Below are 20,762 nucleotides of genomic sequence, written 5' to 3' on the forward strand. Positions count from 1 at the left end.
TGCTGCACCACGTGTTACTTTTTCAGAGGATGATGATGTTATTTTGGTGCTGCCTTGAGTAGCGTGGTGCAAGCTGCCTGAGGGAGAGCTCAGTAGGATGGGTGGTACAGGCCATGAGTGCCCCTATCTGAGTCTGAAAGGATCTCTACTGCCTATCACATTGAGAGAGATTCAATCCCTTCCTGCACTACCCATTGCAGAGAAGGACTATGCAGACTGCATAATCCTGCTCCTAGTCCACTCCAAAGACTGGTATCGGGGAGTGAGGCCATGTCCCTACCTCTTCCCTGCTGTCCTTTTGGGGGTGATGTGTGCTTCAGGGACTCAGACTGTCCCTGGTCCTTGTATAGGGCATGCAGGGGATGGAGAAGATTTTCAATATAATAACTCTTACAGTGTTTTAATAAGGATTATGTTGCTGTTTAATAAACTTGCTATGCCCTGATTCCTGGGATTTTGGACAGGAAGGTGTAGTGGTGTTTACTTTTGATTATGTGATAGCTGATGTGAGTAAAATGTAGGTTAATTGTGTACAGGAGGGAATTCTTTAATACAATAATGCTTAGAAAAAATACAATAACATGCTGGCAAGCTCTCAGGAATTCTGTAGTCAATCAAATTTGTGTACCATGATGGCATATTATGGACTAACTTTTCAAAGAGACCTCAACCTAGCTTTTTAAACATCAGGTGCAGTTTTTCCCCATGTGCATGCACAAACTTGCATTTGTTAGCACAAATTGGGTAGTTAGATAGCTTCCATTAAAGCACAAAAATTGTGTTCTTCCTGATTTTGTTTGGTTTTCCCCATTGGATGCGCACACTGATTTCCATTCTTCTCACTGGACCAGAAATTAGCATAACTCAAAAACGGCAAGATACTTTTATATATGCAACAGATTGCTGTGTCAAAACAATTAGATTTTTAGACAGCTTGATACATTTGAAAGTAGTTTAGACAATAATCCTCCCTTCCTCACACACACCTACACACCTCCTAAGAACAGTGTTGACCCTGGATGGGTAGACATACCTAGACTCCCTAGGCACTTATAGAACAGGGTGGATTGCAAGTCTCAAGTGTTGTTTAGAGCTCAATGAGCTGACTATGAGGAAAAAACTGCTAGTCACAAATTCACTTTTTTTTATGACTGCTAAAATAAAGTGCAATTGCTATAGAAGGAACAGATGCTGCAGTCTTCAAACAGCAGCAGCCTGTAATAAACAGTTTGCAGTCTATACACAAAGTGGAATTTAATTGTTACTCTTTCTGGGGCAGATTGCTCATATTTACTTAAGTAAACCATCTCTGTCTGCTTTTTATTTGTGATGCAGCAGTATTCCTGACAGCGAGACAGGGGAAGATGTCAGGTATGGTATTATATATGTTTGTTGGTTTCCTACTTCCTACTAAATCAATCACAGTGGAACCAAAGGGGAATTCAGCTTGTCAAACTATTAAAAAGAGAAAAAACCTAAGTGTGAGATTTTCAAAAGGTGAAGTTTTTTGAAAGTCAATGGGAATTGTACTCTTAAGCCGCTTAGGGTCAAATTTTCAAAAGCACCTAACTGATTTGGGTTCCTAAATCACTTAAGTGCTTTCACAAATCCCACCGTAAATTCCTAAATCAGGTTATTCACTAGTTCTGCATTTTCAGCACTAATAAGCACTTCCAGCACTATCATTTTAAAAATCTCATTAATTAATGCAATCTTTCACCTTTATCTTTCTTTTCATTTCCTGCATCCTGTCATGAGATTTTTATATGCATACCTCCCAAGTCTTTGGACATCTGTGAAATGAAAAAAATGTGGGGAGCACAGATTAGTCCATGTCTTGGCCTGGCATCCTTATGTGGAAATCATGTTTGCTTTATTGCTAATTTGAGAGCAGCATTCAGCTTAGATTTCTGGAATACTTGTCAAATCTCATTCTGGAACAGACATTGCCATGCTTGGCATTTTAGCATGGCATGAAAATATCCAGAATGGTAAACCTTGTACAGGTGACAGTTCTAAAAATCATGGGTGAAATCCTGGCCCCATTAAAATCAACAAGACCTTTGTCTTTGATTTAAATGGAGCCAGGATTTCACCTTATGTCCTTTTTTCTGACTCTCCTTATACTTTATATCCCTTGCTGACCAGAAGTTTTTCCTGGATCTCTGAAGCATTAACTACTCTACAGCTGTTACTTTTGAACCCTCATGCTCCTCCACTATTACTTTGCTTGTTTCCCAAGTTTTTCCCTCAACCCATCAGATTGAGTATCTTTGATTATGCATCAGACAAAGTGGGTTTCTGCCCATGAAAGCTTATGCCCAAATAAATTTGTTAGTCTTCAAGGTGCCACAGGACTCTCGCTGTTTTGATTATGCTTATTTCCCACCTAACTATGCATTTGATGAATCTCTCTGGCAAGATCTTATTCCTGACCTACAGAACATTTCCCTCACACTCTCCAGTGTTCCTTTACATCCGCTTTACCTGCCATTACTATAAAGCAGTTCCTTATGCTTAACTGCTGCACCTCATTTCAAGTTTTCTGTTCTCTTTACCTGTTCCCCATTATCAAACCACATGCTATTTTTTTGTGAATAAGGGCTATCAATTGACTCCTTATCAAGTAACTGAAGTCATATGGCTTGCTGATTCTTTATTGGTTTGCATTACACTGAGTTAATATGCTGTGCAAAATGTAGTTCTTTCATTATTTGTGTAATAATCAGTGATATTAAAAATGCAGCCAGGAAAATGAAAATGATTTAATGAACAGTGAGGCAGCTGAGACTCCATTTGTAGACAAAATTGTTAATGTTTTTTAAACAAAAAATAATTTAGTGAGCGCCACTTGCTGTATTAACTGTAATATCTGCTCGTTGTTAGCACTAATTTATCATATTAGCAGTCATTTACATATCCTTAAGCTGACTAACAACAAGAGGAGTAACCTGCACATTTCATTCAGGATTTAAGAATTTTGTTATAAATTTGTAACAGCTTGTTGTGCATGTGATGAGATTTGTAGTGTGTTTGTATTGATATGTATGTACAAATAGAGAGAGCTCCTTATATTTGAGGAGGCTTTTCAGCATAAAACTGTTTTTACTTGCTACTATTCCTACTAAACATGTTTTGTTACATGTTTTAATCTTTCTTTGTGTTTGCATTTTGAGTTTTTAAACAGTTTGTGAAACCCTTTTACAGTGTGTTTGCATTACAAGCCAAATTCTGCCCTAATTCACATCTGTGCAACCCCACTAAAATCAGTGTGACTGCATGGGAGAACTGAGAGCAGAATTTGACTGTGTATGAGTTCCAGGATTATATGATATACAGAAAAACAGCTGCAGTACCTTACAATTAACCCCCTTTTGACTACTGCATTGATATTTTTTTTTTTTTTTACTGTTTTCATAACAATTAATACTGTAGTGTTTCTTTTGTCATAATTTCTGTAACTAGATATTTGTCTCCTTATAAATGTCCTGGTCCTGCAGGATTGGGCTCCAAGTGTACTGCTGTCATTGTCCTCAGATTTCTTTTTTTTTAAATGTTTAAATAATCCAGACTTTGAATACATGTGTTTTGTGACTGATTTGAGAAATATGCTAACTGTGCAACAGCATATAAATTCTGCAGTATTTACGCAATATCCTTTGGAATAAATGGGAATTTCACGTGCACAAATGCTGCAAGAATGTGGAGGAGATACACTCAGTTGTCTGATAGTTGCATCTGTACAAGAATGTTTTACAGTATCTGCATTAAATAAAAAAGAAGGTGATTTGAAAGTCAGAACATACAATCAGATCAGAATTAGAGAAACCTACAAGATTCTAAAATGTTTATGAAGAGATGAATAAAAAATAAGGCAATGTATATAACAGTGTTGTGTACTTAGCAGTTCCTCAATTTCCATTAAGGATATTCAGTTTTTCCCAGGTTTGGGCCCTTCGGGTTACGGATTTTTCTGCTGTGTTCATCTTATAAATGTCCAATAAAGAAAAGTATTGTACTTATTAAGGAGCTTTCCTCCTGTTATACAGCTATATTGTGATACTATATTTGGCATGTTAACCATAAACAGGTGATATAACATTTTACTTATTTAGTTTCACATTTTTAGTATTAGAATATTTTAATGTGTCTGGTGAGCTGTCTACTGATAAAAAGATAACTGATATTTTGGTTTCTGCAGCCCAGAAAAGGAAACCGCTGTTGACGCAGAAATCAGGTACAGTATTTTCAAACCTAATTGGAAAGAACATCAGTCTCCTATTAATGAGTAGCAACTATTGTGCCTCCTGGGAAATCAAACTGAATTATTGTACTTTCCATGCAGCTGCTGCAAGCTTTAGAACAGATGAGAACAAACAGAAAAGCAATTAAACGTGTAGATTTCTTTGTATGAATTAGACAATGACATAAATGGATGTTTCTGCATATTCATATGTCGTAATACATCAGCATTCTACTACCCAAGGGCCTGAGCCAGCCTAAGGGTGGGAGAAGGTGGAAGCAGGGACTCATTTTATTTCCTGTAAAAGTGAAAGAGTGGTATAGACAGGTATAAAGACCAGTACAGCACATGTTCCTCCCTCAGATCTGCCAGGGCACTTTAGTGCTGACTTGTAACGTTTTTACTGTATCAGTAATAGACATTCATGAAATGTTCAAAAACTTGATGAACACTCAACCTAAATTGGACCCAGAGCTCCAGAAGCACAATAAAGGGTTTGCAACATACTGTATCTCACCTCTTTAGCAATTCTAACTCCACAACATTTTTAAGTGGGTTTTTTTGTTTGTTTGTTTGTTTGTTTGTTTAAGTGTAACCAGTATGTTCAAATTTGGTGGCCTAAATTTAAGCACCTACATCCATATATAAACAACTAAAGTGGCCTTATTTTCAGAGATGATAATTACTCACATTGATTTGAACTGACCTCTGAAAATCAGGCCTGAGTATGGGGACTTGGGTAAATCATTGAAACTTTTGACTTGTGCTCCTAAATGATATATCAATATGGAATTGACTAAGTCAAATGGGAATGCTCCCGTGAAGTTAACGGACTTGTGCCCACTGACACTAAGGCTGAATTTGGCTATCAGCCTGCTTGCACTGGGTAAGCTGATGTGGCCAGTCCATCACATTTTGTCATGAAACATTACACTTCTTTGAAATAAAGAGATGGTTATCCAGTGGTTGCAGGCATTTAGTTGCAACTTGCAGAAAATAGGTTTGTCACAGGATGTCTGTGCTAAATTATTTGCATGTACTCTTTCACTATAAAATGTTTGGTCATTCAGACCTGACTTTCAGAGAGAAAAGTGCTCAGAGCTTTGTTCTCTCATATTATGATCCTATGTTTGGTTTCAAATGATTATTCTTTTGATTTCAATGAGAGGTTTGACTGAGCAGTTGGATTCCTTCTGAGAGACAGTATGGGCTTGGGCATAAATTTCTCATGCAGGTAAGAGCTCATGAGAATTTTGCCCATGTAATAAAATAAGGGATCTACCTCTGAGTGTCAACCTGATCCCAGCTTCCAGTTAAGAAGAACTGGATTGAAAGAAATTCACCCCTGTGCAGAGAGCCACTTAACTTCCACTAAAGGGCTCAAAATACGGGTTAAGTGGGACTTAAGCAATGTGCCTGTGCTTTGTGCTGGTTCACTGCATATGGGTAAATTTCACCCCCTCTGTGCTAGTCTCTGTAATACTGATTTGAAAGACAAAACACATTTCCTATAAGACTTTTCCCCCTAAAACATCATAATACTAGCAATTAACTATTCAGAAAAACTAATTTGCAGTAATCTTTCACTGATCTTCAGAGGATGTACAATTTTTAGCAATAGCAAGTGAATTGGAGACATGTTGGACTTTAATATGAATTGCTGAATACATATTAATCCTACAACATATGCACCAATTTCTTCTAAAAATGTATACATAAACTTCACACTAATTTAACTAATCGTTTCTTTTTGAGACAGGACTGACTGCCCTGTAATGAGATAGACCTGGGAATAAGGGTTTTTTGAGGTTCCATTTCACCTTTGAGCCATGAATATTCATCAAACATAATTAAAATTCCAACTGAGCGCTTACTTCTTGTGCTTGGAAATGATATCTAGAATGTTTTGGGTAGCATAACACTGTGTCCTCTCAGGTCATCAAAGAAACATGTGTCTCAAAGATTTCTAAACAATTCTGCTGAAGACTGGACAGAAGATCAGGGCAGATGACCTCAGTTTCTGACAAGAAAGGTGCCCAGTGCATCTGGTTGTCAATATATGATTTAAATTGCATTAATGTCTAGCTAGAAGAGGAAGGATGAAATGGCTGCTATAGCAGACAAAGGTGCTGATTTGGAGACAACATTATAAAAAGGGGGAAAAAACCTACTTAATACAGATAAAACACATCAGACCAAATCTTGCTGATCTTACTTCAGTGAGCAGGATCACTGAAATTGACTTATTGAATGAGGCTAGCCACTAGAAGTCAGTACCCAGTATTTATCCAGGAGCTATATGAGCTACATATATGGGAATTAAGGTCTTGATTCTACAAGGTTCCAAGAGTCCGTAACTTGTATTACAGTCCGTACTATCAGGTCAACTCTGCACTGAGGTAATCTGCACCCTGTAATGAAGGAGGCACTATGGTCTATCGCTGCTAGACCCTAGCAACAATGCTTCTGAAATACTGGGGGAGGGTGAAGTGGGGGACCCAGGCTTCTGTGATGATGGCCTTGATGTACTCTCTGACACATGCAGATTCTTGAGACTGACCTCTGACTACTTGTAAACCATTTGGTGGGACATTATGGGAACAACTCCACAATGAGAATCTGTCAGAGTCTTCCTCGCAATTAGCCCGCTCCTACTACTTTTTCTATAGTATAGGGCAGCCTGACCCTAAAATATTTTACCCAAGAAATCCTAATAGCTCCAAAAAACTATTATTGTATTGGGAAAATGGTGTTTATTTTTTGTTGTTCTTTGTTTTTTGAACTCCTTAAATATGCATTTTCAGACTATCCCTTCTGTAATGTAATATGTATTCCTCTGTGACACTTGTCTGGTCACCTGCTATACACTTTCTATTAGGCTCTTAGAACAACGCTGTAACCAGACTTCTTTGCTTTTGGTGGCTTGCCTCACAATATCCACATTACTCAAGCAGAATATGCTGTGTATTAGCTTTCTCTTAAACTCATGTCAAAGAAGAAAATAAATTAGGGAACAAATGTGTTTTCTCATTCAAAACCTTTGTTAGGAAGATAATGGCTATGTGCAATAGGGGATTTAATTATATAACATTTCTTTGGTGAGAGATGGGATATGTGGAAAACTCATTTGTCTTAATGAAGGGAAATAGAAAGGTTGCATTAGTGAAGGCTCATTACCAGTTTCTGAGCTATGTTTGTTTTTTGTTTTGTTTTGCTTTTTAATTGTACTGATGAGGTGGGAATTCCTGTTTTTCCAGGAAAAGAGGATCAGTAGCATATGCCTCACAGAAACCATGGCTGCTCAATGCTACTGTGGAAGAGAATATCACTTTTGAAAGCCCCTTCAACAAACAAAGGTAACATGTTTCAGCACCTTGCCAGTAAAAGGAAGGGAAAGATTAACTGCCATTCACAGAGACCACTGCATTGGTGGTTTATGGCTAACAGGTCATCTTCTCCTCCTTGGCTACCTGGTTCACCAATAATGGTGCCTTGGTATGATTCAGCAGGTCCACCCACCTCCTTCTTGCCAGCAGTCCTGTGCTGGCAGCAGACCGAATACTGCTAGTTGAATGCAAGAGGAAACTTCTAGCTATGCAGATAATATTCCATGTCCCCCCACTGGACCTATGTTTCTGAGAGGGAGGATAATCAGCCACTCCGCAAGCTCAGTGCTTACGGGACAAATTCTGTTCTCAATCACACTGGTGTAACTGGGAGCAGAATCAGGTGTATATTATCTGCTCCTCTATGAGACAGACACAGTGAACCTAATTCTGATCCCATGTGCCCTGGTTTAATTCCATTGACTTCAGTAGAGATACTCCAGATTTATACTGGCAAAAGTGAACTCAAAATCAGTCTTGATACCGTCAGTCACAGCTGCTCCAATAGTGCATCTCCTCTCCTACTGACTCTGGCAGGGTTTTGAATCTCAGAGCTGTAATTGAGCCCTTTGGTACTAAACTAAACTAAAGTTACTCATTTCATTGCAAAAGAATCTAGTGTTTACATCAGATTATCAATGATAACATTGTTTCACCTAACCTGCCTTCTCCAGAAATAGATGTGCCATTACTGACATTCATTATTGTATATTGAACCACCGCTATACAAGAAAACTCTGAAAACTCCTTATAATTTTCCAGATACATTACATTGTATTTACCCAGATCTTATACTTCCAAAGCCAGCCTCTCCATTGTGTACTGTCTGCCCATATTTGTGGCATTTGCAACCTGCTCAACACTGCTGGGGATAATATCAGTGTTACAATCTTTCAGGTTGTATGTTGGAACCCTAGTCTTGTATTACAAATATAACTGCACTTTAAATAATGTTGTTTTGAGGTAGGAAGTTGGTATGCCAGCAAAAGTAATTACAAGACAGCCCATTCTGTGCTTTTGAAGGGAGAACGTTAAACAAACATTTCATCTCCAGGTCTGGGGCCATCTGTTGGGTGAGCACTGACCATACGTTCCTAAGGCATGAATTTACAAACCTCTCCTTCAGCCAGATAGGTGTATTTGATCCATTTGTTGTAAAAAGGCATATATGACAGACGTTCAGCTGACTTCATAGCATATGGCAATCCACCAAAAAATTCATTTTAGGAGATTTGTTCCTTCCAAAGAACTTGTGTGTGTGACCCACAGTATTTAATAGACCAGAATGGTGCTATTGAGTCAACTCTCTTGTGAGTTGACTTACAAAAAGTTAAGACTTTTTTAAGATTTAAAAATTTGGGATGTTTCTGAAAATAAGTGGTATGTTTGTGCTTAACCTGGGCAGATCAGCTGCTCTTGGAATGCAGTTTTCTTACATTCTGGAATAGTATTTGGTATTGAATCTCTACTGCTATTGGTGACAAAGGAAAGGGGGAGTAGCAAAAATGTACTACTTGAAAATTTTAAAATCGTTTGAGTAGGGGGGGGGTTATATCAAGGAGTCCTGCTAAGTGCTCCATTACATTTTTGTTTCCAAATAATTGTTTTGCATTTCCCAGATGATTAAGTACTATCATTATTGGCCAAATTCTGCTCAGATTTATACCCCATGCAACCCCATTGACTCCAGTGGAATTGCATGGAATGAAAGTCAGTGACAAACCTGGCCTCTGTGAGTTCTGAATCTAGGAATGTCATCTTGTGTCCCTTAATTTTTGCCACCAGTGCTCTGCTCTCTGTAACTAGGCTGCTAGGCCACCATTTAGGTCCTGTCCAATAAAACAGTTGAACAAGCTTAATTAGAAATATTGATAGAACAAACCCCCTTGATTGAATAAGATCTCTACAAATACCCTTTTGACTTGAAACCTAGAAAATGTTTTAAAGTGAGTTAAAAATAGCTTCAGGTGCGTCACCTGCTCCTGAGTAGAACTGGCTGGGAATTTTTCAGTGAAACAGTTTTTCTTCAGAAAATGTCAGTTTTTCAAAATTGAAACTTTTTGCAGGAAAGGACTAGTTGCGATGAGTGTTTTTCAGGTCACAGTGGAATTACTGGTTAAAATGAGAGAGAGAGAAAAATGCCAGAATAGAATCTCTGAATCAAGCAGAGCAGGGACTTGAATGTGGGTCTCCTATATCCTAGTTGAGTGCCCTAGCTACTGAACTATTGGCTATTCTGGGGTCTCTCTCACTCTCTCTTGTTCATTTGTTTATTACTATTATTTATTTGGCAGTTTTTTGGTTGAAAATTTTGAAGGTCTCAATTTTGTTCCATTGTGGAACAGGAAAAAAATTTGTAATCTTAAAAAATTTTGCAGGACAGGAAAACTGTTTTCTACACATTCCCACGCCTGAGTCCCTCCCAGTTTTGTTGACTATACAATCGCATATTTATGTAACTGTTTGTTTTTATTGATTCTCCCTTGTATTTGTGAAAGGCCCACAAAAACAGAGGAAACTAAAGCCCTGATTCTGCAAACAAGTAAATGTTTAAGAATAACAATGCATCATGAAAGAACCAGTGCCTGGCTCTGCCTATTTTTATCCTTTAAATATTTTTAATTGGTCTGGGGAGCTGACTTAAGGTGCTTTGATAGTTAAAAGGGTATTTACTTGACTATGATTGAAAGGGATTCCATTAGAACAATTAGTGCTTAACAAACAAGTCTTTTCCCCGTGTGACTTTTTACAGCTGATTAATCTTTGCTCCTGTGCAGGTAGAAAATGTGTTTCTCTGGCAGTATCTGTGTGGATTTTGCATTACCTTTTTTGTTTCCACAGGTACAAAGCAGTAATTGATGCTTGCTCTCTTCAGCCTGATATTGACATTCTTCCTCATGGAGACCAAACTCAGATTGGAGAGAGGGTCAGTAATCCATCTACAGGATTTACTTTTGTGGGGTTTTTTCTTTAAATCATTTCAGTACTTTAGTTGCCAAATAAATCTTTTGAGCTAAATATACCTTTGAATCATTAATCTGAAAGCTCACCGCTTGGTAAACAGGGGAACAGTGTTGTTTGTGTGAGATGTGCTGGTTTAAATTTTCTACTATCAGAATGTTTTATTAGTCCCACAGTTGCTTCTGAAATATCCCAACTTCATACTTTTGTAGTTTGGTCTCTACAGGCATATAAATAAAAATAAAACTTTACAGTTTTAGAGTGCCTTCCATATGAAGGTGTCAACTAATTAACAAACATTAATGAATTAAGCCTTGCTACACCTTAGTGAAGTAGGAAAGTGCTAATGACACATTACAGCTGAAGAAACCAAGGCAAACAGGTTAAGTAATTTGCTCCAAGATACATAGTAAATCTGAGAGACAAGGTGGGTGAGGTGATATCTTTTACTGGACCAACTTCTGTTGGTGAGAGAAACAAGCTTTTGAGCCACACAGAGCTCTTCTTTAGATAAAGATTTACATTCTGGGCCCAACACGGCTACAACTGCACTGCATATAGTAAGTCTGTGTCACGGCTGGAAATAGATCTTAGATCTCAGTTACCTTGTATAATTATGGAACCTTAGATAAATCATATAGCATCACAGCATTACACAAACCTTCACGTGCCTCAAAAATGTTTTCAAACCAATGTTTCTGAATAAATGATTGGGGGAGTGCCAATTAAAAATGTAATTTTAAAAATTGCTGCTACCTTTACAAGAAAACTAAATGTGTTATAGGCAAACTCTACCCTTCCTTTCCACCCCACCTGAAGCTAAAAATGTCATTTAGTTTATACACCCAGATCAAGGACAGAGAATCCAAAAGTCACCTGCACACCCAGAGTTCTTCAGTGGCACCGCCAACACATCATGACCTTCTAGCTAAAAAATAAGTCTAAGGACGCAAGTTAAACTGTTAAGACCTTATTTAGGCACCTGAACAAATGGTCTGGTTTTTCTAAAGTGTCAAGAACACAGCTTTTCTCAATGAACTGAATATGGACATATGAAATTAACTTTAGCCACCTATTTTTTTAAATGTTGGTCTAATACACTAAATGTTCCCTGCTCATGCTGAAGTACATTTTGAGTGAGGATAAAGAACATTTAAAAAGTCAGTTCCAGCTGTTAGCAGTATACAACTGAGGTCATCTGAAAGTTTCCTCTGACCTTGTAAGAGGAAATCTGGAACTGCTCAGTAAATCACTGTAATCTGCCTTGCAGTTGCATTAGCTCAATAGCAAAGAAGGCTTTAATAATTTTACTGTTCTGTATGTATGCTCCAGAATTCATGATAGAGAGTTCCAGATTTCAAGGCAATTATCTGCGTCTTTCCCAGTTGAACATTAGGGCTACATTTTCAAAAGATTGTTCCTGGGTTCTCTCATTCCATAGTGTCTTCTCCACATAAGCTTCTAACAAAACAAAATTTGAGTTTTCTGATCGTAGAGTTGGGTTCGAGATTCTGTGATCAACTGATTATTTGTTTTAAATCTGTTTATGTCCAGGGTATTAATCTTTCTGGAGGACAGCGCCAGCGCATCAGTGTGGCAAGAGCACTTTACCAGAAAACAAATGTTGTGTTCCTGGTAAGTAGACGCCATTATGTCTATGCTGTAAACTGCAGCACCAGGTATAATCGTTCAGAATGTTAATGGGCAGCACATGAAATTCTGCTCCACTGAACCAAAGAGCTATTAGCAACTGAAATATGCACTACTTTATTTTAGATTTGTTATAGCTGACATACAGTGCTGAGATACCACGGGAATGGACCCCTCATAAATACCACAGAGAGCTAATAGGATAAAAAAAATGTAAATAGAAATCATGGATTTGACCCTTCAGGGTATGTTTGTACTGCACCTTGGAGCGTGCCTCCCAGCCTGGCTAGGCAGAATTGAGTTGGTGCACTAAAAATAGCCATGTGGACGTTGCGGCGTGGGTGGCAGCATGGTATAGCTGCCTGAGTCCAAGTCCACCTGACCCCTGGGTTTGAGCTTGGGTGCCAGTGTATTTGTAAAAATTCCTAAATTCTTAACCATAAAATTGAATATTCTCCTATGTCCAAGGCATCTCTTTTCTTCATGGAAACAAGCTCTCTGCCCAGCCTGAACTGTTCTCTGTGTATTTTGTCCCACCCCCAATCAAGCCGCTCTTGGGAAGGGGGAGTGGGATTAGGTCCTTTGAATCAGTGTGGGGAAGAATCAAGTAACACCCCACACACACACACTCACTAATGGGCTTGTTGACTCTCCTATCTGATAGTTTCCTTTCTGAGCTCAACTTTCAAGTATATGACCCCTTTAAAGTCCTCTGTACCTGACTGTTAGCCAGCCATGTCCTGTGGAGCCAGAAAGGCAATACATATCATACCAGGGGGCAGATTCATAGACCTCTCCCTATGAACAGTCCACATAACAATTTGGTGACTGTCCCAAACGAGTGAAATCCCTTTCACAACATGAGTAGCTCTTCTTGGGCAGTGAATATAGCACAGGTAGAGCCGCTTAGTCTGGCCAAGTGCTGCAGTGGAACAGGGCAAATATTGGGGTACAAGAGAACAACACTGCATATGGGCAGGCATGCATAAAACTAGAGTTAAGGAAGATTATTGATTTTGAATCAAGGGAATTCAGCATTTCACCTGACAACTTCATATAAACCTGCTCAGCATTTTAGATGTATGATTCCTATGGACTTTACTTGGAAATGGGTGACTAAAACTCCATGCAAAGATTTGAGACTATACTCTTTGTCAAGGTGCGAGGTTACTGTAACGTGTGTGGCAATACCCGTCGCCTCTGAATTTCCTTCATTTTTATCCTTCATTTTATTATATTCTGATTTATTACACCCTCAAATATCATCATCTTTATATCATAATTGCCTCTGGATATTTTAAAATAGTTTTTAATGATTTTTCTAAGTGTACCAATACAATGTAAGTATTAAATGTAATTACAATGTGGCATTATTCCACAATTCAGCAGAAAAAAAAGATTAAGGGAGTTGGATTTTCAAAAGCATCTAGCTTTGACCTAACTCTGCCCCACTGAATTTGGTTGCAAAACGCCCATTGATTTCAGTGGGAGACAGCAGACGTAATGCAATGCTCAGAGAGCAAAATTTCACATTCCACATAAAAAGAATCAGTATAAATTATCTTAATAAACAATATCCAGTGGGAAAACGATGTAAATCGTACCAGTAATATCAGTACTACCATCCATACTCTGTGTTCATAGTTCTGAATGTAAATGGAATTAATAAATAAATCCTCAAGACAACAATAAATGTTAGATCTTTCCTAAATTAAAAAAAATACAAATCAGTGAATCAATAGGAAAAAATTAATCTACTATTTTTAACCCTTAAAAAAAGCAGTCCGCTGGTCAGGACCGTAGAACTGATCCATCTTGCTGTCTTAGTGGTTTTTCAATAGTGAAATTTCTTTCATATGTGGGAATAGATAACTCACAAGGGAGCAAGTATATCATCAAGGAAATCAAGAAGTGCTTATACCCTGTTTCTCTGGAGGACTTTAAGACATGCACATCAGAGCCTAAGGCTACTATTGACAACACTGTTAGGCCAAAATAGGAGCTTGTGTACATGGTGCCACCATGCATTATACAGGGGTGTGAACTTAGAGAGCTCTAATGTTTCCCTCTAACTGTCCTATGTAGATACTGCTGGCATAAACTGAAAGGTACCTACCTCAGCACAAACTAGGTACCTTTTACTTCATGCCAGCAGTGTCTACATAGAACATTTAGAGCACAACACATCAGAGTGCTCTACAGTTCGTGCCCCTGTAGAGTGTAATGTGGTGCCATGTAGACACACCCTTAGTTACTCCAATATATCAATCTCTGAAGAGTACAGGTAAATAAACTGACAGTTACCCTAAGGGCTCAGTAAACCACAGCACAAGTCCAACTAAAAGTACCATATTTCAGATTAGTCATTGCAAAAAGATAATTCATGCTTTGTTGCCATCTATCTGAGAATCTCCTGCCACTGCAAAATGTTGTTTACTGTTAATCTTCTCCTCCCTCTTGTCTGTGTTGATCTAACTGACTTTACTGAAGACAGCACTAGTTTTAAAATATATCACTTCCATTAAGTCCTATAAAGGCTGGGCTGCAGCAGTATGGCATGTACTTAATCTCTTTTCCTGTGGCTAGGACGATCCGTTTTCTGCACTGGATATCCACTTAAGTGACCATCTTATGCAGGAAGGGATCCTGAAAATGCTAAGAGAAGACAAAAGGACCATTATCCTGGTCACCCACAAACTACAGTACCTGCCACATGCTGACTGGGTAAGAAAGTTGTCATCATTTTCAATGAGGAAATAGAAAAGTGGCTTGTAAATTTCTACTGCTATAAAATAAACATTAGTTAAAATAATCTTTTTGCATTTATGTATCAACAAATGACTGTTTAGGGAGAAGGTGCATTATTAACATTTTCAAAATTGACTAGTGATTTTTTCAAAATTGACTAGATTAATTTTTGGATTCCCAACTTGAAACATCTTAAAGAGGCCTGATTTTCAGAGGATGGGCAATTCTGGAAATTGAGGTTCTTTTAAGGCATCTCAAGTTGAGCACTCTAAAACAGAGACCCAAAATCACTAGTCCCTTTTGAAAATCTGGTCTAGATGACGTTCTTTAAACAACTCAATCTATTAGAATGGTATATCTATTTATATCTTTTACATCACTATGCAGTTGTTTTATTACCACAGAAGAAAACCATTATAAGGAGATAGAGGCAAAGGAAGACACAAGGGGAAAAAATGGACACTTCCTGGCTTTCATATGTAGTAAATAACAGATTGAGATGGGCACTTTTCTTTTCGAAATAATTCAGTTATTTAAGTAGTTGTCTATTTTATATTTTGTAGCTGATAGACAAAAAAGAAGTAGCACTTTTATGTAATAACTCTCACAGTCACAAATATCAAAGATTTGGTGAGTCAGACAGAGTAAGAAGGTCTCTTTGGTTTTTGATCAGGTTGCACAGTTTGCACACATCTTCAACACATGCCTTCCTGACCATGAGGATTGATTATTGCAATTATTTCTCCTAGCAGGGCTTCAGTCACTTGCAACACATATGTAATGAAGCAGCACAGTTATTCTCTGGCTTATGCAACCATCATCATACCACACCCATCCTTGCATTCTTCATATTGTCTTTTTATAAAGGTTCCAGATAGATTTTTATGCTGGTCCTGTTGGTTTTTAAATCTCTTTATAATGTCTGCTCTGACATTGTCATTGGGTCACATACCACCACCCATGTTTTACGGAAAACACCATTATCATGCTTAAGATAGGCAAGAAATTCTGCCTTTACTGTGGTCATCCCTACAATATGGATTCCCTCTCTTGAGACATCTGTCTCAGTCCTTCCCTCCCCATCTTTAAACACCTATAAGTATTTCTTTCCAAAGACAATTTTTTAAAATAAGGATAACTATTGGCCTCATATTAATAACCTCTCCCTCATTTTCATTTGTCAGAAACATCTCTTTGTTGTCCTGATCTGAAATGCTATGAGAATGGTTATAAATATTAATAATAAATTGTTTCTAATAATGTTATTACTGTAATACGGTATAGGCCCATGCAGGATGCAAAGGGGCTTTACAAATGCAAGTTATAATTAGTCATTATTTATTATTAGTCTAAATCATGAAGTCCTTTCTCAGGCAAAACTCATATTATAACCAGTGGGAGTTTGTCTAAGGCAGGGCAATAGGACTTTTACTAGTTGTTGCTATTGTTATTCATTAAGAAATTTCTCAGACTTGTAATGTGAAATACATATGTCAAATGACACTCCTAAACTTTCCTGCAAAACCTTTGAGAGAATTTAAGGTCCAGTTTTATAACGTGTTTCTTGAATAGAGCTCATCAGAAAACAGGGCTTTTTTTCTGTGCAAGTTTTTGGCACAAACAGAACAAAATCCAAAAAAAAAGGTAATTTTTTCCCCATGGAAATCAAGTTTTCAGTGAAAAAACCAAATCTGAAATATTTTGGTCAAAGACTATAAAATTTGAATTCACAAATGTTGCTGTGGTGCCTCATGGGAGTTGTAGTTTGGGTGCCTCATGCTCCCATTCTCTATAGACTGGGCTCCCTATCAGACTACATCTCCCATGATGCACCAGAGTCTATGCGACTCTGTCCATTTGTGGTGAGGAGAGGTGATGCATCATGGCAGATGAAGTATCAATGGACAAGAGAGGGGAGAATGGGAGTCTGAAGCATCCTGATTACAGCTCCCATGAGGCACCACAGCCACATTTTCAATTAAAAATTTTTAAATTTTCAGGCGTTTATTTTTCAATTAAAAATCAAACTTTTCCACAGAAAGCAGAAACGTTTTGAAAAAAAAAATGTTTTTTGAAAACCCAATTATCCATTGAAAAACAGTTTTGACTGAAAAATTTTGACTAACCCTATGCCTAAGAAGTGCTGAATACCTTCAGCTGAAATCAGTGGGAGCTGGAGGTAGTTATCAGTTCAAGTCATTGAGTTTCATTTTCCTTCAGTTTTCTTCAGTGTTAATCAGAAGTAATTCCACTGGAGTTATGCTATTTTCAACCTGGTGTACATGACAGCAGAAGGAAACCCATTGATTTGAAATCAATAGGAGTTGAGAGGGCCCCTTCTTCAGGCTTTGACCAATGTGTCCATAATAATTTCCACCAAAAAGATGTGTTTCTTCTATCCAACATTTACTGTTTGGAAAGCTGTAATAACCAGAGCCCCACAGCATTTCCCAAAGGCCAGTGGTGGCAAAAAGGCTATGGAACCAGAATATTTACATGTAATTTTCTGCATGAAGGCCCAACATGCTGGGCACAGCATGTAGTTAAAAGTCTGTGCTTTCATTTTCAGTGGTGACAGCTCTAAATTGTAAATTGTTTTCTTGTTAATAAAATGTGTTTAGAAAGAGTTATAAGCTCTCCTGCTGGTCAGAAAGGAATCCGTTCTTCCTCTTAACTATTACATCCTCCATCATCTTCCAGGAAGAGGTGAGTTAGGAACAAAGAATTAAAAGCAATCTGTGTCATTAAGGTATGACGCATAGGATGCTGAGGGATGTGAAGTGTGTTTTTAAAGGGAATAAGAATTGAAGGATAAATATTTTTTAAAGAGGTGGATTAATTCTTAGAAACAACTGCTTATCTCAAGGTGGAGGCAAAAATCTGTCCTGGCACCAGTACATCAGACTAAGATGATGTAAATAAAAATGATAAAATCCAATAAACAGACTTTATTATCCACTGCCTAGCACTTTGTATGGTTATTTACACCTGTGCAAAGGGGTTGTAAAATATTATCAGTTCAGAATGATAGTGTTTTACACCCCCTTTGCACAAGGGGTGATGAGTACACAAGGTGTAAGGCAGTGGAGAATCAGATCCAGTGTGCCTAATTCTGCTCTGTTATGCTACTACAATGGTACTGACTTCACTGCATAAGTGATAGAATTTGACTCATTCCCTATCCTCATGACACCCAACAGAGGAAGTATGATCATCCCACTTTAACACTGGGGTTAATTGTGTTGCCCAAAGTCATGTAGCAAATCAGTAGCAGGGGACTGAAGTTCAGGAATTCTTGGCTCACTCATTCTCTCTCTCTATATATATATAAACACACACCCTATATCACCCACTAAGTTCCTTGTGCTGGGGACCATCTCTTCACATATGTTTGCATAGCACTTGGTACAGTGAGGCCCCAATGCTCAAAGGGATACGTGGGCGTTTTTATAATTCAAATGTTAGTCAAATACCAATGGAGTAGGGATCTTATCAGGAATGAGAGGGGACATGATGGGGTTGGGGCCTCAGGACAATATACTTTGGTGATCCTGGGTCAGTGGAGCAACCTCTGAGGAACCATTTCTAACAATACAATTAAAAACAGCCAAGGCTGCTCTAATTTATTCTAGTAGCTGGAACAACCTCTAGCCAGTCCCAGGACCAGGAGGAACAAATAGGTGGCATAATCCCACATCTGGTTCATCAAGCTCAGTTCAGGCACATCAGAGGATTTGAACCAGTATTATCTCTGCTTGAATTTCAGCCATGATGATTGCCGAGGCTCTGAAGGTGCTGAGGATTGTTAACTATGAATAATATCCCTGTCCCTTCTGCCAGTGACAGACTTTGTCAAATATTGGGTCCATTGCTGGAGTAAAAAGTGAATGCCTCCCTGAGGAAGGGGAAAGGTGACTGTTTCTCTCAAAGCCCACTCTGAGATGGGAATGATAGAGAGGCTGGGGTATGCTAAAATGGGAAATGTTTTGAGTCATAATGTCAAGTAGGATATCCTCCTTCCTCAGTGTATCCATGTCATCTGTATTGATCTGTATCCATGTCATCTGTATGGAATAGTATTGGTTTTTAATATTTTGTAGCATGCCCATATCACAGGATGGGAGCTTCATAAATATAACCAAATATCTCCTTGACATCATGTATTCCTAATTTCTTAGATTATTGCAATGAAGGATGGTACCATTCAAAGAGAAGGGACACTCAAGGACATTCAGAAATCAGAGTCTGAGCTCTTTGAACACTGGAAAACACTCATGAATCGACAGGACCAAGAACTGGAGAAGGTTTATTATGTATTTTTTCTCAGCATCTTAAAAAATTATTCCTTAAGCATTTTAAGGTGTAAACATTAGTAACACGTGTGTCTGTGTGTGTGTGTGTGTGTGTGTGTATGTGTGTCTGTAAACTTAGCTTGAATGAACTTTGTTCTGTTTTTTAAAACAAAAAACCTTACATCTGGATATATCATATCTTCTCCATACTATGTAGGACTTACATCCACCTTCCTTACTGAAGCCCCATGGGGAATTTTTTTGCATGAGGATTATGGAATTGGACCATTAAGTATAGGGAAAATTGAGTTAGTGACATGTACAGGAATAGTAATGCTGCAGATGTAAATGTTGCTGGATTTACCCATTGTACTGTTTTTAATTTTTTTTAAATTCTTATATAACAGGCCACAAATTATCAGTAAACTAGGTCTGGTTAATTATAATATTATGAGATAGGAAGATCTACACTATCGGTCTTACACAGGCAGGTGCTTTCTTCAGTGGGTGCTTTGGCTGAGTGAGAACTGCAGAATCAGTCCCCAAAGATGGATGGAATTCATGTCCTGACTGTCACCATTTCAGGGGAACTTCACCCGTATTTCCTTCCTGTGGTCTACTCCAGGAGTACCCAGTCAGGTTTCAGGACTCTAGCTATGACCTGTCTCTGGGAGGGACCCATGTCCCACTCCCTTCTGACCAGGGGTTTTAAAGCTGCACAGTTCCTTGCCTTACACTGTGATATCCCTGGCAAGCCAGTCTGCCTGCTGGCAAGGACCTGTGCTTTCTTTCCAAGGGCTATGAACAGTGTATTGCCAGCAGTTGCAAGTTACCACACAGCTTTCTCAGTAGTACATTTATTCTTAAGGTAAAAGAATTACAGAGAAAACATATTAAAAAATAAACAGATTTAAATATACTCTAGTCATAGCAGGAACACCCATCGATCTTATGGGGCCCTAATAGGCCAAAGGCCTTCCAAGCCTTTAGCAGAATAAAGGCCCTTCAAACAAAAGTTCATGTCCATTTGCTGGATCAGAAAGAAGGTCCTGTGTCAGTTCAAGCTCTGCTTTTTCTACCAAAAGTCCTTTCTTTGTCCCTTGGTCTCTGCCCAGTTTGAACCAGTGTATGCAAACCACTCCAGGGAGTGGTACAACTCTGCCATTGTTTAGAGTTTGAGACTAGCCTTAATCATTGCCCACACCTTTTTTTTTTTTTTTGTTTAGTTCCAGGAGGAGCTGTGATAACCCTCCTTCATGTAATAGCACATAATCACAAATACACCATTCATAAATTTAATACAGTGGTCCCCAGGGGTACTGCATGGGGTTGCAGTGTGTCTGTTACACTGACATTAATGTCATTTGCACCATTTATGCCTTTTGGATTTAAATATAGATGGCACATCAGACATTCATGACAACCAGTTGTAATTCTCTTCCTTCCTTTTAACTGTCCCACTGATTGGAAAATACATTTTTG

General features: G+C 38.3%; 1 protein-coding gene across 3 annotated transcripts in view; it reads left to right on the forward strand.

Moving 5' to 3' along the window:
* ABCC8 (ATP binding cassette subfamily C member 8) overlaps positions 1 to 20,762 on the forward strand; it is a 112,683-nt gene that overhangs the window by 65,653 nt on the left and 26,268 nt on the right. For 2 of the 3 annotated variants that reach the window (XM_067540674.1, XM_067540675.1), the window contains exons 17-23: positions 1,336 to 1,371; positions 4,202 to 4,237; positions 7,501 to 7,599; positions 10,471 to 10,555; positions 12,145 to 12,225; positions 14,827 to 14,964; positions 19,167 to 19,292. In XM_067540674.1, the coding sequence (XP_067396775.1) occupies positions 1,336 to 1,371; positions 4,202 to 4,237; positions 7,501 to 7,599; positions 10,471 to 10,555; positions 12,145 to 12,225; positions 14,827 to 14,964; positions 19,167 to 19,292 (601 nt within the window). The remainder of the gene's footprint in view (positions 1 to 1,335; positions 1,372 to 4,201; positions 4,238 to 7,500; positions 7,600 to 10,470; positions 10,556 to 12,144; positions 12,226 to 14,826; positions 14,965 to 19,166; positions 19,293 to 20,762) is intronic. The other variant, XM_067540676.1, reaches the window with a different exon arrangement.

This window comes from Emydura macquarii, unplaced genomic scaffold, assembly GCF_026122565.2.
Source record: "Emydura macquarii macquarii isolate MOO-44397 ecotype Brisbane River unplaced genomic scaffold, CSIRO-AGI_Emac_v2 contig_587, whole genome shotgun sequence".
Lineage (NCBI taxonomy): Eukaryota > Metazoa > Chordata > Testudines > Chelidae > Emydura > Emydura macquarii.